This window comes from Bos indicus x Bos taurus, chromosome 15 (assembly GCF_003369695.1).
Source record: "Bos indicus x Bos taurus breed Angus x Brahman F1 hybrid chromosome 15, Bos_hybrid_MaternalHap_v2.0, whole genome shotgun sequence".
Taxonomy (NCBI): Eukaryota; Metazoa; Chordata; class Mammalia; order Artiodactyla; family Bovidae; genus Bos; species Bos indicus x Bos taurus.
The window spans coordinates 52,853,264-52,880,591 of NC_040090.1; the positions used below are offsets into that span (position 1 = coordinate 52,853,264).

A 27,328-nucleotide genomic window follows, 5' to 3' on the forward strand; every position below is an offset into this window, starting at 1 on the left:
ACTGTCACCCAGAAGGCACCCCACCAAGCTGGTTTTCATCCACCCCTCCCCCACCCCTTCACATCCTAACTCTCCTTCACCCCATCCCCTCCCCACCAAAACCTTCTCTCCACTCTCCAGCCCCCACCCTCCCCTTCTCTCTTCTTCCAACTCGTTCAGGATTTATTATCCAATTCGCAGGATACAGCCCTTGGTTATAAACCATAAGAAACATTTGATAGCATATGCTTATGCATATATGCATATATTACAACAGATAACATGTAGTCTAATTATTTCACAGCGTTGGGTAGGGATCCTATTTCAAACTCTGCAGCTCAGCCTCAGTGTGAGGCAAGGTGCACGGTTCTTGCTGGTGGACTGAGCAGAGACTGTGAGAGGGATAGACTCCCTCCTAAGAAGTCAAGGGAGAAGCAGTGCCAGGTGGGAGTAGACACCATGTCACTTGAGGAGCCACTGAAGGAAGGGGTGCCTGGCCTGAGGAAGAGGGGAGGGGCTGTCACAAGACAGACTTGCTGTGGATTTATAGTCAAGGACTATGCCCAGGAACAGTGAATGGATGGAACTCGCAGGGGCCGTACTTAGCTCAGTGTAAGGAAGAACTCTGTTGGAGCTCTCTAAAGAGGCAGTGGCCTACATTGTGAGGGAGTGAGTTCCCCATGGCTGGAGGTAATCAAGGAAAGACTGAAGCCCCATTTTAGGATGGTTGTAGAGGAAATTAAATCAGTGGTTGGAAAGCTGAAATACAAAGATGTTGGTGTCTTTCTAGCCCAGAGATTCTTTATGAATTAGAAAAGGATCCTTTTTTTTTTTTTTAATTCTAGGAAGTAGGAAACATCTGCAGAAGAGGAAGGGTGGTTTAGTTACATTAAGCACGTCAGGAGTTTTTCAGTGCAGTCTGGCATTTTCTAATTGTTGTTTACCTTACCTCTACCTGTTTAATGGAACCAAGTGTGTTAGTCACTCAGTCCTGTCCGACTCTTTGCAATTGCATGGACTGTAGCCTGCCAGGCTCCTCTGTCCATGGGATTCTCCAGGCAAGAATACTGGAGTGGGTAGCCACGCCCTCCTCCAGGGGATCTTCCCAACCCAGGGATGGAACCTGGGTCTCCTGCACTGCAAGCAAATTCTTTACCATTTGTGCCACTAGGAACCCCTTAATGGAACTAAGGTATTTGTCAAAGGCAGCTGTCACCAGAGGGGTTCAAAGCTGCTTTCTCCCCAGCTTCCCCTCCACCTCCACCCTGACCCCCCTATCTTGCTGGAACCTTAGCCCAGCAGCAGGTCTAGCTGCCAAGTCCAAGGCTGAGAGGGGGCCTGGGGAACCTATTAGTATCGCTCAGGATGTGATGGGATGGATCGATGTGAAAGCCAGCAGGCTGGCTATTCCAGGAAGGAGGGAGGCTGGCTTCTGGGACTGGGAGGTGGGGCAGGAGATGGATGGACAGGTTGAGAAAGGCACAGCAGGGGTTGGACGGGCTGCAGGACAAGGACACAGAGACCTGGTGATGGGTCTGCCGGGGACACAGAGGATGCTTGTATCCAAAAACAGGAATAAGTAATCATTTCCCTCTCCACTGCTGATTCCCTGGGCTTCAGGCTTTGATCCTGGAAAACGGCAACACTCCCGGCTGGTGAATGCATTAGTTGCTCAGTTGTGTCTGACTCTTTGTGACTCCATGAACTGTAGCCCATCAGGCTTCTCTGTCCATAGGATTTTCTCCAGGCAAGAATACTGGAGTTGGTAGCCATTCCCTTCTGGTGAATCCAGAGGATCTTCCCGACCCAGGGATCAAACCTGGGTCTCCTGCATTGCAGGCAGATTCTTTACAAGTTGAGCCACCAGGGAAGCCCATTCACACTTTCACTTTAAGCTCCTGCGGGCGGCAGCTGACGTAACACCGACTAGAGGGTGGTGGTGAGGATGCAGTGAGTTGGTGAACTCTGCCCAGAGCACCTAAACCCAGTACTGGTCCATTCCCCTCCCCTGACAAGGGCAGGTGCCTCGGCTGTGCTGGCTTCACGCCCTGTTTTTCCAGGGAGCAGATTCTGATGGAGTGAGAGGGATGAGGGTCCGAGGTGTCACAAGAGGGGCAGGGGCACGGAACAAGTTCAAATGCTTGAACAGTGGGCTTATTTTATCCACTTTTCAGTTTTGTCCCATCCCACGCCTAGACCTGGCCCCAAGAAAAGACAGAAAGGGCCAGACCGTGGGGGTCAGAGGAGGAGACAGAGAGGGATAGAGGGGCAGGTGGAGGCTTCTCGCTCCCAGGAGGACCGTCTGCTGCCCTGCTTGGCCATCCAGGCTGCCCCCTTCTCTGACAGCAAGCATGGACATGGGAAAAACCTCACCCGGGGACTCCCCTCGACTTCTCCAGGGTGTTTGTTTGATTGGGTTAGTTCTTTGTTGTTTTGTTGCTGTTGTTGTTTTTTAATTTTCTTGGCTGCACCACATGGCATGTGGGGTCTTAGTTCTCCCGTCAAGGATTGAACCCCGAGACTCCTGCAGAGTCTTAGCCACTGGACCCCCAGGGAAGTCCTTGTTTGTTTATTAATTGCTGGGGCCCAGCAGGCATCTCTGAGCTGAGACCTGCTTTTGTTGTTTCCTAAGCTTCTTCACATAATGTGGATTTATCCCCCACAATGGTCCAGGAAGCAGGTATCATCATTATTCCTGGGGAGAGACCAAACAGGTCAGCCCAGGTGGCTCAGTGGTACAGAATCCACCTGCAATGCAGGAGCCACAGGAGACAAAGATTGGATCCCTGGGTTGGGAAGATCCCCTGGAGCAGGAAATGGCAAGCTACTCCAGTACTCTTGCCTGGAGAATCCCATGGACAGAGGAGCCTGGCGGGTTACAGTCCAGGCAGTCGCAAAGAGTCGGATATGACTTGAGCATGAACACACCACACATAGAGACCAAACACTGGAACAGGAGAGACGCAGGGCAGATCTCAGAACTCACAGGCCAAGCAAGGTCCACACCCAGGTTTCTGATTCCAGGTTACAGAGGCGGTACCCAAGTGGAAGAGGATGTAGGGGCACAGAGCTTGTAGCCACGCACAAGAAAGTCATTAAAATACCCAGGAACGCTAAAGCAAGCATGAAACACAAACAAAAAGATGATTGAACTATGTATAGCAATACCAGGAAAATACACAGCATATTATGCTTGTGACCATGAAGAGTCAATTCAGAACATTCATTGGAAAGACTGATGCTGAGGCTGAACCAATGATGCAAAGAGCCGATTCATTGGAAAAGACCCTGACTCTGGGAAAGACTGAGGGCAGGAGAAGAGGGCAACAGAGGACGAGATGATTGGATGGCATCACCGACTCAACAGACATGAGTTTGAGCAAATTCCGGGAGACAGTGAAGGACAGGGAAACCCAGTGTGCTACAGTCTCTGGGATCACAAAGAGTCGGACATGACTTAGCAACTGAACTGAACTGAATGAAGAGTCTCTGGGTCCAGCCTGAGAGTCTCAAAAGGTAACTCTATGGCAGGGCTGGGTGATCTCACCAAAGGGGCCTCAGGGACCCTGGTAGGGAACGCCAACTTTCGTTGAAAGTCTCCTAACAGCAAATTCCCCCAGCCCTGTGGGGTTGACTGGGACAGCCACCCCCGGGCTCCTCACCTTGCCTCCCCGAAGCTCACTAGCACTAGGTACTCACAGATGTTCTGATTTTTTTTTTTTTCCCATTAAAGAAAAATAATGCCATCCACAATACAACTGTACTTGGTCCAAAACCTGCTTATTAAAAATCTACTTTGGGGAAGAAGGAGCGTAAGCGGCGTGATTCCCCAGAGAATGATCTCTGTTATGCCTAATTTTGATGCTAGGAAAATAGAATTAGTTCCTAATTCTGTTCCTAATTCTACTTGCAGCATCTCTCGGCCCTGCATTAATAAGGGAGATGGAAGAGTGTCTCCTCCCAAGCTCTGAGCTGCGTTTCCCTTCAGTCCCTCATTTCTTCATTCTTTGATTAGATTTTTAATCCTCTTTGCCCTTGAACTTCTGCTCTGCCCCACTTTCCTTCTGCCTCTGGTAGGTGGGGCCAGTCACTCAGCAGCCTCCAGAGATGAGTTCTTCTCCTCGGAGCAGAGGCGGCAGTGTGTGGTTGATGAGTCCTGCCTGGGCTGTGGGCCGGCCTTGCCAGCACCTGAGCAGACAGACTGATCCTCTCCAGGATTACTGTCTGTGCTTAGCCATCTTGCACCCACTCAAGGGAGGAAGGGGCTACACTGTTCCAGAGAGATCTCTGCCCTGCCCAGGACACTGTGCCTGCCCTGCAGAGCCCACCCTGAGCCCTCCTGAGCCTGGTGCAGCCCAGAAGGGTGGGAGGGGCCAGAGAGGAGGAAGCCCCAGCTCAGATTTGTCATGTACCAGCTGTGTGACCTTAAGTCAAATCACTTAGCAGCTCCCAGACTCTTCGCTCAGCTCGGAATGACTGAGAAAGAGGGAGGTAAAGTGGGGAAACATAAGTGAAAGTGCTTTGCAATCTGCAAGGAACTGTTTGAATGTCAGAGAATGTCAATTCCAATGGAAAAAGCCCTGGGCTAGGAGGCAACCATATCTAGCATAGTGCTCGGCACACGGCAGGTGCTTAAACAACATCTGAGCAACTCACGTCCCAAAACCCAGGAAGAGCTGAAGCAGAGGAAACAGGGCTCAGCTTTAAAGCAGGAGGGACGGTAGCTAGACACAAGAAAGAACTTCCTGTCAGGTTGCTGAGACACTGTAACCCAGCACAGACAAGGGCTGCAGAGCAACCTTTGCCTGGCCTTATTTACAGCCTGTCCTGTCCTCCAGCATCCCCACTGGATGCACGGCGTGAGCCAGTGCAGTCCTGCCTGAGTGGACTGGTGGCAGAAATTTCCTGGGAAGAATCTCTGATTCTGTTAAAGCTTTCAGTGGTGTAAAGATGCCACGCAAGGAAGGCTACCTGGTGGAACGCAATGTATCCCAACTGTGTTCCATCGAACACTAGCATCCTGTGTGGGCTTTTAGATCAGCATCCTTTTGGGGGCATATGATCAAACCTATTTGGAAGATGCTGAGGTAAATAGTTGTTTTGGCCACAGGACAACTCAGAGTGCCCATGGTAATGTGTGCTGAAATTCTCCATGAGGGAGAGATAGAATGAAGTGTTATCTAAACATTTCTCTCTCTTTTGGGGGCTACAAAATGCTTTGTCCACAAAACCTTATCATCTAAAGCAATGCTATCCAATAGAACTTTTTGTGAGGATGGAAATGTTCTCTAACTGCACTGTTCATATGAGGTTTTTGAGCACTTGAAGCATGGCTAGAGAGACTAAGAAACTGGACTTTAAATTGTATTGAATTTTAAAATGGGACATTCCAACATTTCCAAAATCACCGGGTTGTTGAATAATTAAATAAAGCATAAAAAAAAATGCATAGGGACTTCCCTGGTGGTCTAGTGGCTAAGAACTCAGCTTCCAATGCAGGGGATGCAAGTTTGATCCCTAGTTGGGAAACTAAGATCTTACAAGCTGCGGGGCAACTAAGCCAGTGGCGCAAGTACTGAGCCTGCCCACCATGACTAGAGAGAAGCCCATGAACCACATCTAGATAGCCTACATGCCACCAAGACCCGCCACAGCCAAATAAAATAAAAAATATATATTTGAAAAGTATGCATAGTTGGGAATCAGTTACTTTGCTTCTTGGGTAGCCCAGAGCAAGTACTCATTTTGTATTAAATAAATGAATGAATGTACAAGTGGAGGCAGTGAGGTGCAAAGGTCCCATAAGAAACGGGTCTGGCCCTTGGCAGGGAGGGGGCTTTTGTTTTCAGATGCTGTGGGCATTCCAGGTTGGAGGAAGGGCTTACCACACTGAGCGGGTCTGAGAAGCCATAGAGGCCCGAACAGGGATGGGATACCTTTGCCCGTGCAGCCCACCCAGACCAGCATGGTAAAACGTGCACAGGACACAGATGCGGGGCTTGCACTCTGGGCCGCGGTGGGAGCCAGTGGCCAGCACCTGCCTGACTGCCTGTGGGTGCACAGCTGTCACAGGGAGCACACAGATGCAGATTTGCTGGAACGTGCTGGCTTAAATTAGCTAAATCTCATAAACACTAAATTTATGTCGCAAATTGAGAGTCAGAGAAAACACATTTCTAAAACCTGCATTTGTAAGGAAAAAAAAAAAATCTTTACCAGGAATTGACCTTGAACCTTGTTCCATCAGCCAAACCCGCTCTCCAAGGAAAGAAGCTCTTCAACCCATCAAATACAAATGCATCCAATTTTATATTCCACCCCCCACCCCCTCTCTTTGTGGCTCTTTAACAATGAGGCTGAAAATGTGGGAATTGCATTTGCAGATGCAGAAAGTCTTGGCGGTTGGCCAGTCTCCCTGTAAAAGTGCTTGTCGATGTTCGACCCACGCTCAGGGAGTTTCTGACAAAGGGGGCCCCTGGACTGCCCTCTCTTTCACATATACACACACACACAAACAGCCAAGGACACCTGGGAAGGCCCGAATCTTCTGGTTATCATCTCTAAGATCAGAAAGAGCCCTCCCCTGCGGGGTGTGGTCTGCAGCCAGGGAGGGGCAAACCACTCCAGTTGACACAGACAGGACCTGACTGTCTGGGTGCAGGCAGCCTGGGGAAACTTACATTCTGCTTTGGCACAGATGAGGCAGGCGGTGGTGCAGTTGAAGAAGTTCAGGACCCCAGCTACAGCCACGCTGATGTCGGTGTTGCTGGGGTGGAGGTTCAGGGTTGTGAATCTCTGGAACTGGAACTTGATAAACTCCTCTGGGGCCACTTTGAAATGAGGGACCTGGGAGGAGGAGCAAAAAAAACGGGCAGCGGGGAAGATTGGAGAACAAGTGAGAGAGAAAGAAAAGAGGGACGGGTGAGATAAAGCTGCAGAGGGTGGATTCTTCCATGAGCAACCTTTGCCTGGTCGGAGATGGGGCTTGTGGGGGTCAGGGCACCCACACCATAGGAGGAAGATGAGATGGCATCTCTGGCAAAGCTCAGGACCCAGGATGGGAAAACGTGCAGCCAGAGACCTGGATAAATGGACTGTGGACCTTGGAACGGAGTTCTGAGGCCTCGAGAAGGCAAAACAATAGGTCTTTATTTTCAGCTGCCCACTGCTAGGCAGAGAGACAAAGGGCTCTTGAAGGCATAATCCTTATATTATTTGTAGTTAATGAATCAGAGCTGAGATGGCAAAAAGAGAAAAATATTGCCCTAGGGACTAACCAACTGGCCCCCTCAACCCAGCCTAGCCAACAGATATATAAACCAGCTCCGGACAAAATTTCTATGTGAAAGCCTGGCATGTGTTCCTCTGAAGACACATATGAGGATGGGAAGCGCTGCACGCTGGGAAACCGACTAGAGAGCCTCCGAATGGAGCCAGGTAAATAAATACCTGCTTTGGCTTCATTAGGACAGTGTCAGGTTCCCTCTGCGTCTATTACTGACATTTCCGGGAGGCACTGCCCCTGCCTTCTGCCTCTGTTCTCCCAGAAATAGATATTAACAGGCTGTGATGGCTGCTTTATTGGCGGCTTAGGCTATTGGGTAGGTAATAGGAAAGTTAAAATGTAATAAGCTGCCATCCTCCTTGATTGCATTCTGTCACCCTGGTACCCAGAGCCAGAAGAGCTAAAGGCTGTCCATGTCTCTACCAGAGACGGGGCTGAAACCTCATCCCTCATGCTCACTTAGGGTGCCCAATGTAAGGGTTAGGTTACTATGAGCGCGCATTTGAACTAACTAACTCACTTTCAAGTGAGCAAGACTGAGGATAGACGGCAAGAACTCCCTGATAGTGAATTGGTTGGTTCCTAGACTGGTTTATTCAGGCACGATTGCAGAAACTGTCTCTGTCTGGGCTGGCCCAGAGTCTGGGATGATGTTGACATGGTCTCTGGAAAATTCTGCTAACTTATCCTTTTAAGCTTCTGGAAGAAGTCAGAGACCAGAGTTCCCCTGAGACTGGGATGAGGGGAGGGTCAAGATTTAGCAGAAAGTAGGGAGAAAATTCCTGAATTCAACTAGGATTAACCCTTTAACCATAGAGAGAAGGCAACCAATATTTTCCAGCAGAGACTGAAAAGCATAGCCCTGGGGAGAGAGCCTAATGAGTAATGACAGAAGGTGCTGAAAAGTGACACTGACCTGGGGGGTGTCATAAGGGGTCTTTCTTCCCACCGATACTTAGCAACCCTACAGTCTGTCTTGAATCACAAACGAACCGTGAATGGAAAAAAGTTCACAGAGGGGTAAGCTGGAGGCCAGGGCTGGGCAGGGTAGCCAGGCTGGCTAGCTCACACATTTGAGGATCTCTGCCTAAGGCCCTCCCTGTGTGGCCATCCAGCCTACCGGGTTCCATTAGCAGCTAACTTACCCCCCATAGAAGCACCTTTAGAGATTCCCATGGATCTATGGATCCCAGAGATGAAGCAGGAAAAGACTCAGGAAAGTGAAGGCTCAGGAGAAAGAGTTTTCGAGTTTGGGTTTGCATCCAGGTTCTGCTGTGTGATTTGGGGCAAACTGCTTACCCTCTCTAGGCTTCATTCACATGGAGAAACAACAGGTATTTCTTGAGCTTTGGGAGGATAAAATGAGACCCTGTGTGTGAAGCACGTACTAGATGAGTGCCTAACATGTGGGATAAAGGCAATGTCTTTTCTCTTTCCCTTTCCCCTTTCTTCCCAAATCTAGGAACTCCTGGACAAGCTCTTGGGGCTGTATGTACAGGGGGCGAGGGCTGAGGGGTGTCCCTAGGAAGGGGCTGGTGGGGAAGTCTCCCACAGTCCAGCATCTTAAATGCTGCCGTGGAAGCAGCCAGACACTCTGATGGGTCCAGGTGGGGATGGCCAGGCCAGACCTGCTGATTGTCTCTCTAGGACAAAAATCAATCGGTAATTGATCTGCAATTACAAATGCATCCTAGGACATCAGCATGGAGGTGTGGATCAGGGAAAGAGGTGAGCAGCATGGAGGGGAAGGGCAGTGAGGCAGAAAGCTGCCAGCTGCAGGACCTGCAGAGACGTTAGCAGCATTTAAGGGGATGAACTCCTTGGTGAAGACTACATTTCTTTTTCCTGAAGCTGAGGGGAATCAGTGTAAGGCAGTTCAGCCTCATAAAATATTAAAAGAAATGCATAATCTGAATGGAAAGGCAAGGCTGCTCTGAAAGGAACATGACCAGACAGATGAGGGGTAACTGTCTGGTGGTTTCCTGGGCAGCACAGCCTGTCTGGCTGGTCAATGGCACGGGGTCCCTGGCAGCAGGATGGGAAGATGGGTGCAACTCGGGGTCTCCGCCTCCGGCCTGAAATGCCAAGCGGGGTTAAAGGATGTGATCGCCGAGATAAAATAACCACTGAACCCCAAGAGGAGGCCATTCTGGAGTGGAGACTTGTTGGGGGGTGACTGCAGGGGACAGAGATGAAAGTGCTGGGGAGGAGGGAGAGGGGAGAAAAAAAGAGAGAGAGAGAAGACAAGAGACAATGGGTAGCTTGGCAACCTCACTTGGTGAAGATCACAGCAAGCGGGAAGTAACAGCCTGCCATAGATGTGAGCTGTTACTTGGAGCCAGCGAGAAAGATTTAAGTTAAACATCAGGTCCAGCTCACGGGGGCTGAAGGCTGTGAGATGCTGGAAGGGACTGCGGTGCGACAGCAGCTCTTTTTTTGGCCTGGGCTGGCGCAGGAGTCATCTTTCAGGATGGCTGGGAGTAGGGATGGGGAGTAGTCAGCACAAACCTTATCTCTGGTATGAAGCTCAGGGGTTCCACCTACAAGGAGTGGTAAGGAAGACCCATTGCAGGATTGGGGCTGGGACCACAGGGCATTCTACTGTGCTGGTAACAATTCTTAGAGTGGGCTCAAAACACAGAGAAGATTCAATATTCTTCTCAAAGCCTTGGGGACTCACCAAGCCCTCTGATCGTAAGAGAAGTGCAGACAGCAAGGAAGTGGCTTCCAGAGAGCCTCCTGGGGTGGGCAGAGGCCAATCTGCTGCTCTACTGCCCCTGTGAGAGCAACTCACAAAGCAGGAGCCCCGTCCTGCTGTAAGAACTGGACTCTCCCAAGGCTAAAGCTTCTGGAAGTCTGAGCCTCCAGGCTCCTATGACAGGTGCAAGACTGACCCTTCCATTCCCCAGTCCCTCTGCTCTGCCGCCTCCCCAGCTTCTGACCATCAAGCTCCATCTGTCCCCAAAAGACCTATCTAGAAGTCCACTCGGAGGCTACGGTGTCACTTTGCCACCACCTCCCAGGAATATATCTGAAGAGGAAGGACTGATTGATTCCCAGATGGACTAGGAAAGCTTCCAGCAGTAGAATCGCTGAAAGTTTCAGTTTGTTTTCTCCTTTGGGAAAAGGAGGGAGAGAGTTGTTGGAACAGGGAGCAAGCCCTCTCTCAGAAACTTGTGCCCAAGCATCTTCTTTTTCTCTCTTTTACATTATTTTACCCATTAAGATTTTAATATAGGTGTAAATAATTCTCGTTTAAAAAGTTTCCATTTTCTTTTTTAGAATAAAGATTTAGTGCGCAAATACAGTCCAAAGCTTCGCCCTGTCATTTCCCTAAGAATCGAGCATTTTTATCTCCTGGGGAACAAGAACTAGAGGGAATGGACACAGCACTTTGGAGAAATAAACACTGGAACTGGTGAATGAAGAAGAAAGCAAAATAAAATCTCTTTTTCTAGAGAACTTATGAAATAGAAGTAAGTTTTCAAACTTCATTTCAGCACTAAAATGTAGCAAGCGGAACTGTTGGTCACTCCATCGTGTTTGACTCTTTGTGACTCATGGACTATATAGCCTGCCAGGCTCCTCTGTCCATGGGATTCTACAGGCAAGAATACTGGAGTGGGTTGCCAAGCCCTTCTCCAGGGGATTTACCCAAGCCAGGGATCACACCCGGATCTCCTGCATCGCAGGCAACTTCTTTACCATCTGAGCCACCACGGAAGCCACCATTTGTAGCAAGGCCTGGCCGCAGAGGCATTCCTCCCCAGAATCCCAATATCTAAACAGATATTCTGGAGCGTTCCTGTGGGGCTCAGACTTTAGCCCTCTCAGCCTCCCCTGGACCACCCTCCCCAGCCTTTCCCTCTCCTCTCATCCACCAAGGGACTGCCTCTGCTCTGCCCCCTACAGGGCCCCAAGACTAGGAGGAGCTCAGCTCGAATGCCTTGTTATGAAACTTTTCCTCTGAGTCCCCTCCATCCAAACAAACTAAAAAAAGTAAATGCCTACCAAGGCCCACTTCTTTTCCTTGTATGGTTGTTATTAGTGACACCTCCCGCCCTTATGAGTCCAGGATCTCTCTGGGCTCGAGGCACAGGCTGCCAGCCCATAGAGAGGGCCCCCACCCTGGCCCAGCACTCACCTCCTTCTCCCCACAGATGTTGCTGATGATGGAGCTGGAAGCTGGGCTGGAGGATGGTCCCAGGACAGCGACCACGCCCTTGGGGAGAATCTGACACACTGCAGCCGGCAGCAGGACAGAACGTGGGGAGCAGGAAAGGAAACAAGGCGCTCATCAGGTGGGGCATGGGCTTCAGCCTCGAGTCCTCTGATCTTCCCCTGATGGCCCCTCACCTCCCACCCACCCGCATCCTGGTCCCCTCTCCCATCCTTCCAAACCCAGCGCCTCTCCTCCCCTGGACCACTGGGCTCCAGGACATTTTTATTAGAGTTTATGGATGGTATTAAATGAGGAAATGACCTAGGTTATTTCAACATATGGCCTCCGCCAACAGGATGTATAAATTGTCTGGGCTGTCACCGAAGGACGGAAGTGCATGGTGGAGACCTGCACACCGCTCCCCCGCCCTCCCCTGGCCTGGCCTGCAGGACGGGTGCTGGGAGCCCGGACACGGCTGCTGCAGGGGCCAAGGGCTCAGTTCACAGAACAGCCAGCCAGTGCACAATCTATTACTCCCCACCTCCCTGAAAGAGTCTAGAGAGGAGGAAAGGCAGACGAGCGGAGAGATGAAAGACAGAGGATGCTGCAGGCAGAGAGGAGAAAGCGGCTCAGTGAAGGTTAAGGGGAGCAGGAGAGAGAGCAGAAGAAAAAGAGAGGGTGGCAGAGAGGAGCCCCATCTTTCAATGCCACTCGCCTTTCGCCCGGCCTGGAGCCTGACCCAACCCTCCGCCCACCTTCCCTGAACCCAACAGGTGCTTTCCTTACCAACCAGCACGTTCTATGACCTTGTACCTCTCCCGGGGGAGATGCCCTTCACTCCTCTACTCTGGATGCTCACTCACTTACATGTCAAGGAGCATCTCAAATGCTACTTCCTCCTTACCCCTTCCTACCTCTTTTAAGTAGAATTCATCCTCCCCGGGGCTCCGAGGCCCATGGATTGTCCCCTGGTTCTAAGACACTTGTAAATGGGTCAATTTCAGTTTGCTGTTTAGATATGTTACTCTTCTCACTAGATTTCAAACCCCTTTAAGGCAGAGCTGAACCGTATTTATCTCTCAATCCCCATTTGACGTTTCCCTGTCTCCAGCATGATGCTTTTTCTAGGGGCCCAGTTCAAGTTTGTTGAACGAATGACTGGGTGGATGAGGCACGTGGTCAGAAGAGAAGAGAATATAAGATTTTAAAATGCTATAGATTGAGAAAGGAAGTGAGGGGAAAAGGAGGAAACAGATGGAGAGAGAACGCAGGACAATTCTCAAGACACACACGGTGATATGAGAACCAAAGAGCTGGCCCTCAGATTATGCCCCATGATTCCCAGCTGTACTGTAAGACGTCCTGCCCTACAAAACTCAAAGCCTGACTCTGGACACATTTTTCTCCTACTCAACATCAAGAGTCAGGGCAGGGACATCCCTGGTGGTCCAGTGAAGAAGAATCCACCTGCCAGTGCAGGGGACACAGGTTCGATCCCTGGTCCAGGAAGATCCCAGATTCCCTGGGGTAACTAGGCCCATGAACCACACCAACTGAGCCCATGCTACAAGAGAAGCCACCAGAATGAGAAGCTCGCACACCACAACTGGAAATTAGCCCTCGCTTGTCATGACTAGAGAAAGCCTATGCATAGCGAGGAAAGCTCAGTGCAGCCAAAAATAAATAAACAAAAATTTAAAAAGCGTCGCAGCACACTGAGGTTAAGGAATCAGCCCAAGGATCCTCGTGGAGTCAACTGCAAAGCCACACCTGCAACCTGGATGCTCTCTGTCCTAAAGCAGAGTCCTAACCACTGGCCCACACAGCCAAGTCCTAGATCTCATGGGGCACGGGCGGTGGGTAGAGCACCAGGGCTCAAATCCTGGTGCCGTGGTTTATCACACAAACAAGAGATCCGTGGGGGTCTTCTCTCAGCCCCAGGCACAGGCAGGGGTCCAATCAACACAACATCACAGATCTCAGCTGACGGATAGGCTGCGGGCGGTGGGTGCCTGAGGAGGGCTCATCAGTACTGTCAGAACCATCCTCGGAGACAGAGTAGCTGTGGGCACGCTTTACCATTGGTTTTTTTAAGCATTTATTTTATTTTATTCAAGTGCACCAGGTCTTAGCTGCAGCACGTGGGATCTTCGATCTTCATTGCAGCATGCAGGATCTTTAGTTGTGGCATGTGGCACTCCTGGTTCCCTGACGAGGGATGGAACCCAGGCCCCCTGCATTAGGAGCGTGGAGTCTCAGCCACTGGACCGCCAGGGAAGTCCAGGGCAAGATTTACCTTTGGAGAACGCTCATCAAAGTTCAAGCTACTTCCACGGAAGTTAGAGCACGTGATCTCAGCCAATTCAACTCTTACTGCCAGCAAGGGGCTCTGAGCTCACTGGCCATCAAATTCCAGCAGCCCCAGGGATGAAGCTCAGTTCCTGACTTTAACAATAAGGAAACAGCATCTGAGGGATGTTAAGCGACACCCATAAAGTCACACACCTGATAAAGGTCAGAGTCAGCGTTGGAATTCAAGTCTGCTATGACTGTCCCGCTTGCTCGCAGCCATCTTCCGTGTCTGCCCTCCTCCTTGCAGCCACTTCGTCCATCTCTGCTCAACTCCTTGCAGTCCAGGTCCCCGCCCCTCGTCATTCTGCTCTACCTGCTTCCCCACGGTCACCAAGGACCTATGAGCAGTTCTTATCTTTCTTTTGCAGCATTTGACGCGAACGATTCCATTTGTACATTTGAATTTCATGATACCTTCTGGTCCTGATTCTCATCTGCTTTTCTGAAAGGTCTTTCTCACTTCCTTGGCCAACGCCTCTTCCCTCTGCTACCCACTACATTAGAGTTTGTCCATGTCTCACTCTCCCTGGGCAATCTCATCCTTCCCTGTGGCCTCCACTCATCTCTGCCCAGGCGATCCTACACTCTGACAGATGTCCTGGGTTTAAAACAAGTTCCAGCCACCTGCTGGGTGTTGCCACAGGGACTTCCCTCTGGTGTCCTGCAGTAAGCATGGACAGAGTGAGGCAGAGAGAGAGAAAGCACAGTCCTTAAGAGCATGGGCTCTGATGCAAGCCTATCTCAGTATGAGTCTTGGCTGGATCACTTGCTGACTAGCTGTGAGACCTTGAGCAAGACCTTGACCAAACTCCCTGAGCCTTCTTCCTCATCTATAGAACTGAGATGCTAAGAGCACCTCTCCTGTAGGGATGTTGTGAGCATTAAGGTGAATTAATACATATGAAGTATTTAGAGTGGTATTCTTGCTGGGAAAATCCCAGGGACAGAGGAGTCTGGTGGACTACAGTCCATGAGGTCGCACAGAGCTGGACATGACCGAGCACACACACACACTTAGAGTGGAACTGATATGCCACAGGACTCTTACGATTACTCCCAGTTCATCATATCTGTTATATACTTTTCATATATAATCTGACTTGATCACCACGCTTCCAGGAAGATTCATTAGTATCCCCACTTTACAGATGGGGAAACTGAGGCTTAGAAAACTTAAGTAGCTTGATCAGGCTCACACAGGTCATATGTGATAGCGTCAGGCTTGACTTTAAAGCTCCATCTGGGTTTCCCTGGTGACTCAGGTGGGAAATAATTTTCTTGCAATGCAGGAGGCCCAGGTTCCATCCGTGGGTCGGGAAGATTCCCCTGGAGAAAAAAATGGCAACCCACTCTAGCATTCTTACTTGGAGAATTCCATGGACAGAGGAGCCTGGCAGGCTATATAGTCTGTGGGGTCGCAGAGTCGGACATGACTGAGTGAGTAACACTTTCACTTTGGGCATCAAAGCCCAAACTCCTGACCACTTCGTTTTACCATCCCCTCACCTCCCCCACCTTAGCTCCTGAAGTTCAAACCGTGGTCTCTTTGACTTTTCCTTGCCTTCTCCCACTGAACCTACTCACGAGCCCCACCAGCCAGCAGCCAGGTCCTGACCATTTGACTGGCTCGTCCCCCTCCACCCTCTCCTTTTCACTGCCGCCATCAGTTCCATCAGCCCCTTTACTACCTGCCTCCTCCAGGCTTTCTCCGGATTCTTCATATCCAATCCGTTCTCCACACTGAGGCCAATTATAACCCTGAACGTGTGTCTGTGTGCCCCTGCAGACCAGAAAGCTTGCCTTATTCATCTCTGCGCCCTCCAAACAGAGCAGGGCAGGCCTCAAGAGTTATGTGCTCAATAAACAGCCACTGAACCACACTGAAGCCCACTCAACTCTTACCACAGAAAACGGGAAATAAATGAAATGTCCCATCATAAGGAAATAGTTATCTAAAGTGTGGGTCATATACCCAAGTGGAATATTACTTAGGCATTTACAATGCTTATGAACAGTTTATAATAGTATTAAAAATATTTATGTAATAATATTAAAAGAAAGAACCAGGATATAAAATTATATGTGTATCTATTTGAAGGTTACAAGTAAGCAAATACAGAAAATAGGCAGGCACCGAGGAGTGATTGGAAGAAGAGGTTATTAAAGCCCATATTTATTAAGTGCTAATTATGGCCCATTCTAAGCACTTTATATGAATTGACTTACTTAATTCTGGAAACAACTTGATGAGAGTTGTTTCACCTTCATTTTACAGATAAGAAAACAGAAAAGTTAAAGGGCAGAGTCAGGATTCAAACCCCCAACCCCTGACTCCAGGGTCGGTTCCTTAACCACCATACCACACCACCTCCCTCGGCCATGAGTGATTAACCGAGATCACAATAGAGATTGCCTTGACCAGGGGAACACTAAATGATGCTCTTTTTTCCTTCTCTCTACTTTCTAATATAAATGGGCATGTATTCCTTTCATAACACATCGTTATAAAAAATAAAATTTCATTATCAAAAAATGTCTTCCGATGAACAAGTAAAATCCAGATGGGTCTGATCTCCTCAAGATATGACCCTTCTAGCCCCTTCTCCCATCACGTCTCCTCTCATTTCACACAAGCTCACCTGGTTCACACTCTGTAATTTCTTACCTGAGCCTCTTCCAAGCTGTTCTCTCTAACTAGACCAGCAGTCTTAACCCTGCTGCCTGAGATCTATGGGCAGAAGTCAGTGGTCTGTGAACATTTGGCGGAAGAAAAATGGCATTATTTTCTCTAACCCCTAACTGAAATTTAGCATCCCCTTCAATCTGGAATAGAGGCCATAAACCACAGTATATTAACAGTAACTGTGACTCTGTCATTGATAGACATCACAAGTGTTTTCAGATCATATTATAGTATTGCAGAGATCTTGAAATACCATTCATATTCATAATTACTCCAAAATTACACTAGTAGTTAGACTTGATCCTAGGTCTGGTTATTGAGTACATTAATGAAGAAATATGTATATTTATATATCACTATCAAAATATTTTAACTGTATGTCTGTCACAGAGAGTGGAGCTCAAAAGCATGGGTCACATTCCAGGTCATGTCAGAGACCCTGGGATGGCTGCCAAGTGTGGGTTCCTGGCTTCGCACAGGAGAGAGTCCAAGAGCAAGCCACAGTGAAGTGAAAGTTTTACTCACAGAGGAAACACACTCCACAGGCAGAGTGCGGGCCATCTCGGCAGGCAAGAGAGGCTCCAGGGTAAGGGGTGGTCAGTTTTTATTGGGGTGGGTAATTTCATAGGCTCATGAGTGGGAGGATCCCCAGCTATTTGGGGGATGCATAGGTAGTCAGTCTCATCTGAGTCTGCAGCCCTATTGACTCCTTTGTCCAGGCTCCTTTGTCCATGGGATTTTCCTGACAAACATACTGGAGTGGGTTGCCATTTCTTTTTCCAGGGTTTCTTCCTGCCCCAGGGATGGAACTTACACCTCCTACATCTCCTGCATAGCCATTGAGGAAGACCGATTTGGGGGAAGGGATGGGATTAGGGAAGGGGTGGGGATTTTCGGAAACTGGACCACTGCCCACGTTTTGACCTTTTGTAGTCGTCCTTGGAACCATCATGGTGCCTGGGGTGTGTAAATTAGCTTCCGAATGTTACAATAAGCATATACTGAGGCTCAAGGTCAAGTGGTCCTCTGCCATCTTAGATCTAGTTCATTCTAATCAGTTTATGTAGTGTCCTCGGGCTATGTCATTCTTTTAAAGGTGCCCTGCCCCTTTCCTGTCTCCCTCCTCATCCTATCTATGCAATTCCATTCGTTTAAAAACACTTTTCTGAGAAGGAGTACTTTAGCACCCATAAACTACCATGGTTTATGTCTTCTCTTGCCCTTCTGTCTGGAAAACTCCTACTGATCCTCCAGTGCCCAGCTCTGTTCTTGCCCATTGGCAAGAAAGCACTGCTCCCTCTTGAAATTCACATCCCACTGTGGTTCTGAGTCAGCTCTATGCTGGAAAGATCAATTTCCCTGTTCTCTGAATTCCTGGCTTGCTTCTGCCCCAAGCTAGGTTTTCTCGCCAGGTCTCAATACAGAGAAAAGTGAAAGTGAAGTTGCTCAGTCATGTCTGACTCTTTGCGATCCCATGGACTGTAGCCCACCAGGCTCCTCCATCCATGGAATTTTCCAGGCAAGAGTACTGGAGTGGGTTGCCATTTCCTTCTCCAGGGGATCTTCCTGACCCAGGGATCAAACTCAGGTCTCCCGCATTGCAGGCAAACGCTTTTACTGTCTGAGCCACCAGGTAAACCCCAATACGAAGAAGCTTCTCCTAAAAAAAATTCTTAGTGAAAGTCACAATCCTTTATTCTCAATTTCAAAATCCCAAAATCTCTTACAGTGGATGGTATCATCAAATTCATTTAGTGGCAAAATCTGATCTAAATAGATAGATGTGAAGATATTTATAATATGTGACTATCTGAATATAAGTATGCATTTGATTTTGAGAGTAGGGTTCAGCCCCAAGCCCCATCGGAAATGCTATTTAATGTATAGTATAAGCAGGACATGACCTTTCTAGTATCTGAAAAGTTCTGAAATCTAAACACATCTGGTCTCAAGGGTTTGGGGACCTGTGCCTTTGAGTGTCCATCTCCCATTTCCCACTGCATCTGAAACTCCTTGAAGGTAGGGGTCACAGCTATTCAGTCCTGGCAAAAAGGAATTACTCAATAGATGCTTGCTCAACTGAATTGAAATGATCCAAAATGCAAAGAGTCGGACACAACTGAGCAACTGAAATGAACTGAACTGAACTGAAAATGAGTGCAATGAAAGTGAGTTATCATCTTCCCAGCAGCTGGGGCCTGGGGAATTCCTGGGACCTGGGAATTGTTCTTTCATTCCCTATGAAGGATGCCTGCTTGGTAGAAATGAAAATTAGTTATAAAGGACCTCAGCTCTAAAACTTCCTGAACCCCAGTGCTGCAGGCCCCGGTCATCCCGTGAGGATCTCTGAGCAGTCTGTGGGATGGAGGGGAGGGAGGGGCACTCTCCTTCTGCCTCCCAGGGAGCACTGGAGATGTGAGTGATGTTGCCATGGCAACCAAGTTTCCCAGCCAGCAGAGGAGTTGGAAGGCAACTGACAGAGCAGCTGCAGGAATAAAACACCACCATGGGGTGCTGTAAGAAGCGGAAACTTTTTCCCCAGCAGACACCAGCTCAGGCTTGGATGTGAAGCTTCCTTAGACACCTGGGCTGGACCGGAGGAGCTTATGGGAACTTAACTGTCTCTGAGTCTTCACAGGGAGGGGAAGGGTCTGGCTGTGACGCACGTGGTCCAGAGTAGTTAGTCACAGGCTCACTAACTTCAAGCCCTCCAGGGAAGGGGTAGCCTCCTGGGTGGGGACGAGAAAACTGGGGCCTCGTCACTTACAGTACGGTGCTCTCTGAGCTCCTGTGATAAATTATCAGGGCGACGGGGAGCTGAGAGCAATGTGGAGCAGAGGCCGGGAGAGCTCACATAAAAACACTTTAGGGCGCTGAAGCCCGAGTGGAGCGGTAGGGCAAGGTGTCTCTGGGTGCCTGGTCACGCTGTACACTGAGCCCAGAGCAGAGCCCTTACCATCCGAGCGAGGCAAACAACCGCCTCTATCAGCACCAAGGACCGTCTGTCCCCTCCTTGTGCCAGAGCCTGGAGAGCACAGTCCACTCTCAGCCCTGTGAATGGACCAGGACCTAAAAGGATGGCCTTGCTCACTTCCAAGCCGAGAGGGGAAATGGGAGGGTGGAGTGTCGGGTCTCTGCACCTTCATGCCCCAGGATGGATACCTCCCTGGTCAGAGTGACCCAGAGTATCTGAGATCTCAAAACTGCCACTGGCTGTGACAGGGATGAAATGAACAACATGGGGAATATAGTCCGTAATAACGCAACATCTTTGTACGGTGACAGATGGTAACTAGACTTATCATGGCGATCATTTTGTAATACATAGAAATATCAAATCACTGCGATACACAGCAGCAAACAACAGTGTTGCAGGTCAATTATCTTTCAAACACAAACAAAGCAGCTCATAGGAAGGAAATTAGGTCTGTGCTCACCAGAGGTGGGGAATGCTCAGAGGGGGAATTAGATGAAGACGGTCAAAAGGTACAAACTTCCAGTTATAAAAAAACTAGGCAGGTAAAGTACATGATTAGTATAATTGACACTGCTCTATGTTCTATATGAAAGTCAAGAAAGTCAATCCTAAGAGTTCTCATCACAAGGAAGATTTTTTCTATTTCTTCAATTTTGTATCTATGTGAGATGATGGATATTCACTAACGTTACTGTGATAACCATTTCATGATGTACATAAGTCAAATCATTATGCTATATACCTTGAACTTATGCGGTATGTCAGTTATATCTCAATAAAACTGGAAGGAAAAGAAACACCTGTCTTTGGCTCCTGTCACCAGTGATGTATTGCTCAAAGCCTCAGCCCTAGATCACCGCAGAAGCAGCAATACCATTTATAGGGACTTTATACATGCAGGCACCTGGGACCCCAAAGCTTTACAATCATCCCATGAAGGAGGGGTTACAATACTAGTTCTATTACTGATAATACTACTAATAGGTGAAATTTATCAAGAGTTCACCTGACTCCTGGCACTGCTCTAAGTTTTCTAAGTGCATCATCTCCGTCCTTGCAGCAACCTCATGAAGTGAGAACTCATAGTATTCCCATTTTACAAATGGGGAGTCCGAGGCTCAGGTGATAATTCCATGATGTTGGTAAACCCAAGATTAGGATCTTGATCACTGTGATACACTGCTTTCCAGTCCTGGCCATCGTCACAGGCCTCATAAACACTCTCTGTATTAGCCATGCCCAGTTGTCATTGTGCCCGAAAGTACCCCATTTTTTTCCCTGCCTCAAACATACTATTAAGCCTTCTGTATGGATGCCCTCTGCCCTATGCCTCACCTGTCAGTCATTCCAAGGCCTGGCCCAGAGGCCTTACCTGACCACCCAGCTACACCATGACCTATTTCTGATGTCCCTCTGCTCCTCTCTAAGCCACTCCCTGGCAAGCCCATGCAGAGCTACTGAGATTTATGTCACTTTTCAGATGTGTGATCTCAGCTGTCCTCTGGGAAAGACTGTGAGCCTCAGTTTTCCCCTTCTGTAAAAGGAGGCAGTTGGGCCAGGTGATTTCTTCAGTTCAGTCGCTCAGTCATGCCTGACTCTTTGTGACTCCATCGACTGCAACACACCAGGCTTCCCTGTCCATCACCAACTCCTGGAGCTTGCTCAAACGCATGTCCTTCGACTTGGTGATGCCATCCAACCATCTCGTCCTCCGCTGTCCCCTTCTCCTCCTGATTTCTTAGCGCTGTAATTCAATGTGTCTCTGAGTCCCCGTTATGTATATGTGATGTGGGCAGCTGAGGAAAGGGGAGCAGGGAACACTTGTCGAATGACACATCACTATTTGGATGCCTTCTCTTCTGGCTTCTCACCTTCTCCCTTATGCTGCCTTGGACTCTTTCTAGTGAGCTGATGGAGGAATGTTAGCCCTGTCACCAAAATCTTGGCTCTCTGTGCACCAATGCCAAAGAGAAACACCGGGGCAGAGTTATAGAGGAGAGGGAAAGAGTGCCTTTATTTCTTTGCCAGGCAAAGAGGGAGCACCATAGGCTAATGCCTCAAGAACTATGGCCCCCTTTCTGGGTAATAGGGAGAGGTTATCCAGTCAGGCAGGAGTATGCGATAAGGATCTAGGCAGTAACAGTCTTGCGTTCTTCTTTCTTCTTCAAAGTTTCAAAAGAGTGGGGTTGTTGACAAGATTAGGATATGTGCTGGGTCTTAGGTGATCCAGTCTACTCATTGGAAAAGACCCTGATGCTGGGAAAGATTGAGAGCAAAAGGAGAAGGGCATGGCAGAGAATGAGTTGGTTGGGGAGCATCACTCAAGGGACATGGATCTTTGCAAACTCTGGGAGATAGAGGAGCCTGGAGTGCCGCCATCGAGTTCAGTTCAGTTCAGCTCAGTCGTTAGGTCGTGCCTGACTCTTTGCAACCCCATGGACTGCCAAACGCCAGGCTTCCCTGTCCTTCACCATCTCCCAGTTTGCTCAAACTCATGTCCATTGAATCAGTGATGCCATCCAACTATCTCATCCTCTATCGTCCCCTCTCCTGCTGCCTTCAATCTTTCCCAGCATCAGGGTCTTTTCCAATGGGGTCGCAAAGAGTCAGACATGACGTAGCGACTGAACAACAACAGGTGGTTTCCTGCCTGCTCCTCTCCTGATGAGCAACTGTTGTGCCCTTTGGAACTCAGAGGTCATGGAGGCTGGAGTCTTGCCTGCGGGAAATGAGGGGCAGAAAGGCCTCTGTGCCCAGGAGCCCCACAGGGCCCTGCTCGGCATCAGCCCTCATTTACTAGAAATAGCTCTGGATCGCTGGAGGTCATGCCCCATGGAGCCTTTGAGAAGCTCAGAAGCCTGTGCAGGAGGGGCAGCCAGGCAGCCATAACCTCACGCTCTCTGCCCATCACTGGGGCCTCGTGGGGCCTGGGAACCAGGCACCTCTGGGTTTCCAGGGGAAATGGTGTGGACAGCTGATAGCATGCTTGGCCTCACAGGGACAAACCCAGGCAGAAGCGAGGGGCTGACAGGAAGGCTCCTGCTTTCAGCTCTGCAGTAAATTAAACCTCACACTGGCTCTGACAGTAGCAGGCACGGTGCCTCCGGGTGTCTGGGTGATAAGGGGGTGGTGCTTAGTTAAGCTCTAATATGTTCGCCACAGGAGACACAGGGATCTATAGGAACAGAGGAGGGCAAGGCCTGTGGGAGCTGCCTGCACAAGAAAGGCCGAGATGGAGATAAGATACGGGAGGAAAGAGGGAAGGGACAGGCGGGCCGGGAGGTGACCTGATAGGTCTTGTCCAGCCCTCTTATTTCAGATCTGTGGGCCGTGCAGAGGGAGCCGGGAAATCAAACATCAAGAAGCCTGAGGCGATGATGGTGACCAGGCACAGACGTGGGTCTGAGGGAGCTTTATAGGTGACCTTCATTTTAGATAAACTCACTGCATGAAAATCTATGTGAACCAGATAGAAGCGAGGTGGTTTGCTACTTGTATCTTTCCAGTGTCCGAGTGAGTGAAAGTGTTAGTCACAGTCGGTTGTGTCTGACTCTGCGATCCCATGGACTGTAGCCTACCAGGCTCTTCTGTCCATGGCATTCTCCAGGCAAGAATACTGGAGTTAGCATCCATTCCCTTCTCCAGGGGACCCAGGTTGTTACTGATTAACACCCATGTGATACTTTCCACCTCCCAGTCTCCCTTTCAACTATCAAATGAGAAGGCTGAACTCCAGACCCCAGCATCTTTAGTTTTACACTTCACCATCTTTGCTTCTGAAATTGCCATTGCTTCTCTTGAATGGCACACCTGCCCCAAGTGTGACTCATTATTTGTGCAGTTTTTGAAACTTGCCTATTGCCAAAAGCAGGCACAAGGGTACCCGGTAGGATTGCTACCATCTTCACTTAACCCAGAGCCTCTGCTTTCTACAACCAAGAATGTCATCACTAGGATCTCTTTCATCTCCTTGAAGTGGAGTCCCCAGGCGCAGGGTGACAGATGTGAGGTTGGGGGCGTTGGTCAGGGCCCCAGAGCCACTTAAATGGATTTAAATTAACAATGCAAATCAGCCACTAGCCCAGGGAAGACACCACCACCACGAGACTGAGCAGTAGCTGGCTCTGGGAAGCATATCATGACTTCCAAAGGCTCAGAACTGTCAGATGCATCAACCCAGAAAAAGGGAAAGAGAGTGGAATATTCAGTTATGATCGAGGCCCCAGGAGGCACCTGACATTAAGACAGGCCATGTGAGAGGAGGCTGGGAGGTAGACTGGGCTGCCTGGGAGGGATGGCTGAACTCTGAGACAGAGAAGACAGAGGTGATGGTAAGAGGTAGAGGAAGCCAGATCCAAGGGGGCGGGGGCATAAGAGATGTGTGGAGAGAATAGTGCAAGTGTTAGTTGCTCAGTTGTGTTCAATTTGGTGACCCTCCTGGACTGTAGCTTGCCAGGCTCCTCTGTCCATGGGATTCTCCAGGCAAGAATACTGGAGTGGGTAGCCATTTCCTTCTCCAGGGGATCTTCCCAACCAAGGGATCGAACCCGGGTCTCACGCACTGTGGGCAGGTTCTTTACCCTCTGAGCCACCAGAGAAGCCCGTGGAGAAAATAACCCAACCCATAGCTGCCACTTCCTAACTCCTTGGTATGTGTAGGTGCTAATGAACTCACCTGTACTGTCTCCTGTTGTGCTCCTAACGACCCTAGGAGGTGTTATCACCGAGGCACAAAGTGGTTAAACAGCCTGTCCACAGTCACACAGCTCATAGGTAACACAGCCAGGTCAGTATGATCATCCTACTCTGTCCCACAGTCTCTCCAAGTAGGGATAGCAGAGCTGTTTTTCTGCCCTCATCCTGGGATCCTGCCTCCTTCCAAACTCCTTCCCCCGCCCCACCACTGACCACCGGTCCGACCCACCATGCTTCAGCTAAAAGTGCTAATCCACCACCCTCTCTCCCCCTTACTGAGGGAGGGGAAAGTGGAGCTGGAAGCTTTCTATGAACTATCTGGGTGGTATTTAAAATCCATTGTGGGGGAGCAGCTTTGGCTTTAGATGAAAAGCCTTTGGGGTAGAAAGATCCAAAAGCCCTCTTTTCTGACAAATGCTAATCATGCCTCAAACACAGTGAGATGTAAAAGCTGAACCAAGGCCACTTGTTAGTAAAATACTTGGTGCCTAAAAGAAGGGCCTTAGAAAGATGCTCCAAAGCTCTGTATCATGGATTAAAGATATGTTTCCTTTATTCCCTTGATTCCTCTGGTTTAATATTTTAGATGTATTGACTCTGCTACGCCCGGGTCATTGGGAGAAGAAATTTACATCTGCTAATGACCCCCATTCTCAGAGGGCAATCCACGCTTTCTGTTCTGCAGGGGAAAGTCTGAAGAACCAAAGAAGAAGGGGGAGCTGTTTTTTCCCAAAGAACAGACTATGAGAACTATCTAGAAATCTGGATTCTTGTCTGAGACCTGCCCTCTTGGACAAAAAAACACACCAATGTATAGACAGGACCAGGAGCTTTTCACAGGAAGTCATTGTTGGTATTTCCACTTTCCTTTGGAAGATCCTGAGAAATCTGAATCTTCCTTTCACTGTACTAGAGTTTAACCTCTGTGATAACTGGGATTTCCATCTGTGCCTTACCCCCACTGTCTAGGACAGAGTATAGCAGGCACCCTCTAAATATTTATTGACTGACCGAGTGAATAAATGAATGTCGATTCCAAGTACCTGTTCCCCCAAGATTCCTTCTGGAGGAATCTGTGTCCACAGATCCCGCTGGCCTCAACAACTGCTTCATATGATAGGAATCCACCCTCAGTTTTTAGGAGTGGACTCTCTCCCCAGAAGTAGTTCTCAGGTCAGCTGGCCAATGTCTGCAACTTGTGAGACCAGCCAAGAGAACCTGGACCAAGCAGATCCTCTGCCTCGGAACTCCAAACCAAGAGGCGCTGCGGGGAGCTGCACACTGAAGACAGCCTGTAAGCCACCTGAGGGCAGGGACCCTATCCATCTTGTTTTCTGCATTGCCCCCAACACAGGATATCCCGAGTTAGGCCCAAAAGAGAGCTAATGCTCAGTAAAAGTTTCCCAAATGGGTAAACAAACTGTAAGCCGGATGGCCATCATGGCACACGATGGATGAGCCAGGGAAACGAAAGCGGCAGAAGGAGCAGAGCGTGGATTTGACACAACAGGAGATTTAAGGAGCTACGACACAGGGAGCCACTGCCTTCCTCCCTTCCCGCCCTCTTTGGATCCATACAGTATTCTGTTGATTGTACTTAAGGTAAATACGTTTCTTCTCCTGCAATATTAATAGTCCAGATTACAGCATCACTGGGCCCACATGCAGAAGACCGCATGTCTGACATACCCATGTAAGCGAGTTGTTCTTTGGTTTGGTTTGGTTTTGCCATTGACTGTCATTAAATGTTGATATGGATAGAAAAGGAAGAGATGGGACTTCAGAGTCTTAAGGAACAAAGGCTATCATTTCTCTGGGCTGAGGGGCTCCCCTCCTTCCCTCTGAACTGGAGCGGTTCATCCACAGCTAAGTTACAGGCCATCACCCCACTAACCTGGAAGCTCATCTTGTTAAGCTGTCTAGATAATACCAGCAACGCCAGAGAAGTGCAGGGGAGGCGGAACAGGCGAGACCCTGGACTGGCAAGGCTATGATGCAAGTTCAGGGTCTAGGACTTGCATCTGACTAGCTCTGGCACTGAGTGAGTTATCCAAAGTCTTTGAGCCTCAGTTTCTTGGTAAAGTTGGAATAACAGCACTTAACTTTCTGGTTGCTGGAAGAATTAAAAGCAGTGCCCAGCACATAGGAGGGGCTCCATAAGTGTGACTGGAGTGATCTACTATGTACGTCTGTAAAGCACTGCAACTCACAGAGGCCTTTCCTATTTTGTAAGTCATTTAACCCTCACAATGACTCACAAAGTAGAGCCTAGCATTCTCATTTTACAGATGAAGAAACTGAGGTTTAAAAGAATCACTGACTTGTCCAAGGTTATCCTCAAGAGCGAGTGGCCGATCTCCAGCCCAAGTCTCAGCTTCTTCCCACAACACTGCCTTTGGCATAAGAAATCAAGACAGGAAGGAAACAGATGTGTCACGACTCTGCTTCCCTGGGGCTGGCCAGATCTCTCCTTTCTTAATACCACACAAAGTTTCATTTAGGGATTTGTGCACAAAATGTCCAGGAGATGAATGAATCAATACATGAAGGAATGAACGAGTGGGTAAAATGAAGGAATGAATAAATTTCCTCTCTCAACTCTACCCTACATATGATTTACAACAAAGCCCGGGATCTTGTTCAGACTAAGCCCTACAGGGCCTCCTGGTGCACGTTTCTCTTCCTCTCTCAGGAATCCCTGCATCATAGGTCTTTCGATGGGTGCGGCTCACACCACCAGCCCCTCCTCTGCCAGCAGGGGAAGCAGAGGGCAGCCCTGCCCGTTCTACGTACTGGTTTCTGCAGTCTCGTACTCGCTGTCTCTGAGAAGCTCAAAGATGTCCACTTCGACCTTGGCCTTGCCCAGCCTCTCGGGAGCGCGGTTGATGCGGTTCTTGGCCAGGGTGATGGACAGCCGCTCCCCTCTGCTGCACTCCATGGGGTCATCCAAGATAGCGGCTGTGGGCAGGCAACCACATGGACACAGTTGGTACCCTCTACCGTTACCCTCCTCTGCTCCAGTCTCCCCCCCACTGCCACCTTCCACCTCCACCCTGCCAGCCTCAAAACTGTCCAAAAGCAAGTCCTCTACCTGCTAAGGGTCTAGGCTTGAAGTCTGGTGTAGCATGAACTCTAATGGGACTAACCACTTCAAGAACCCTGCAATATCACGGTAGGCCACCAGGGGTCCTACCT

General features: G+C 49.2%; 1 protein-coding gene across 1 annotated transcript in view; it reads right to left on the reverse strand.

The window, feature by feature from the left end:
* GRIK4 (glutamate ionotropic receptor kainate type subunit 4) overlaps positions 1 to 27,328 on the reverse strand; it is a 502,860-nt gene that overhangs the window by 164,758 nt on the left and 310,774 nt on the right. Inside the window, 3 exon segments of the mRNA XM_027563462.1 lie at positions 6,660 to 6,825; positions 11,409 to 11,506; positions 26,927 to 27,091. Coding sequence (XP_027419263.1) covers positions 6,660 to 6,825; positions 11,409 to 11,506; positions 26,927 to 27,091 — 429 coding nt within the window.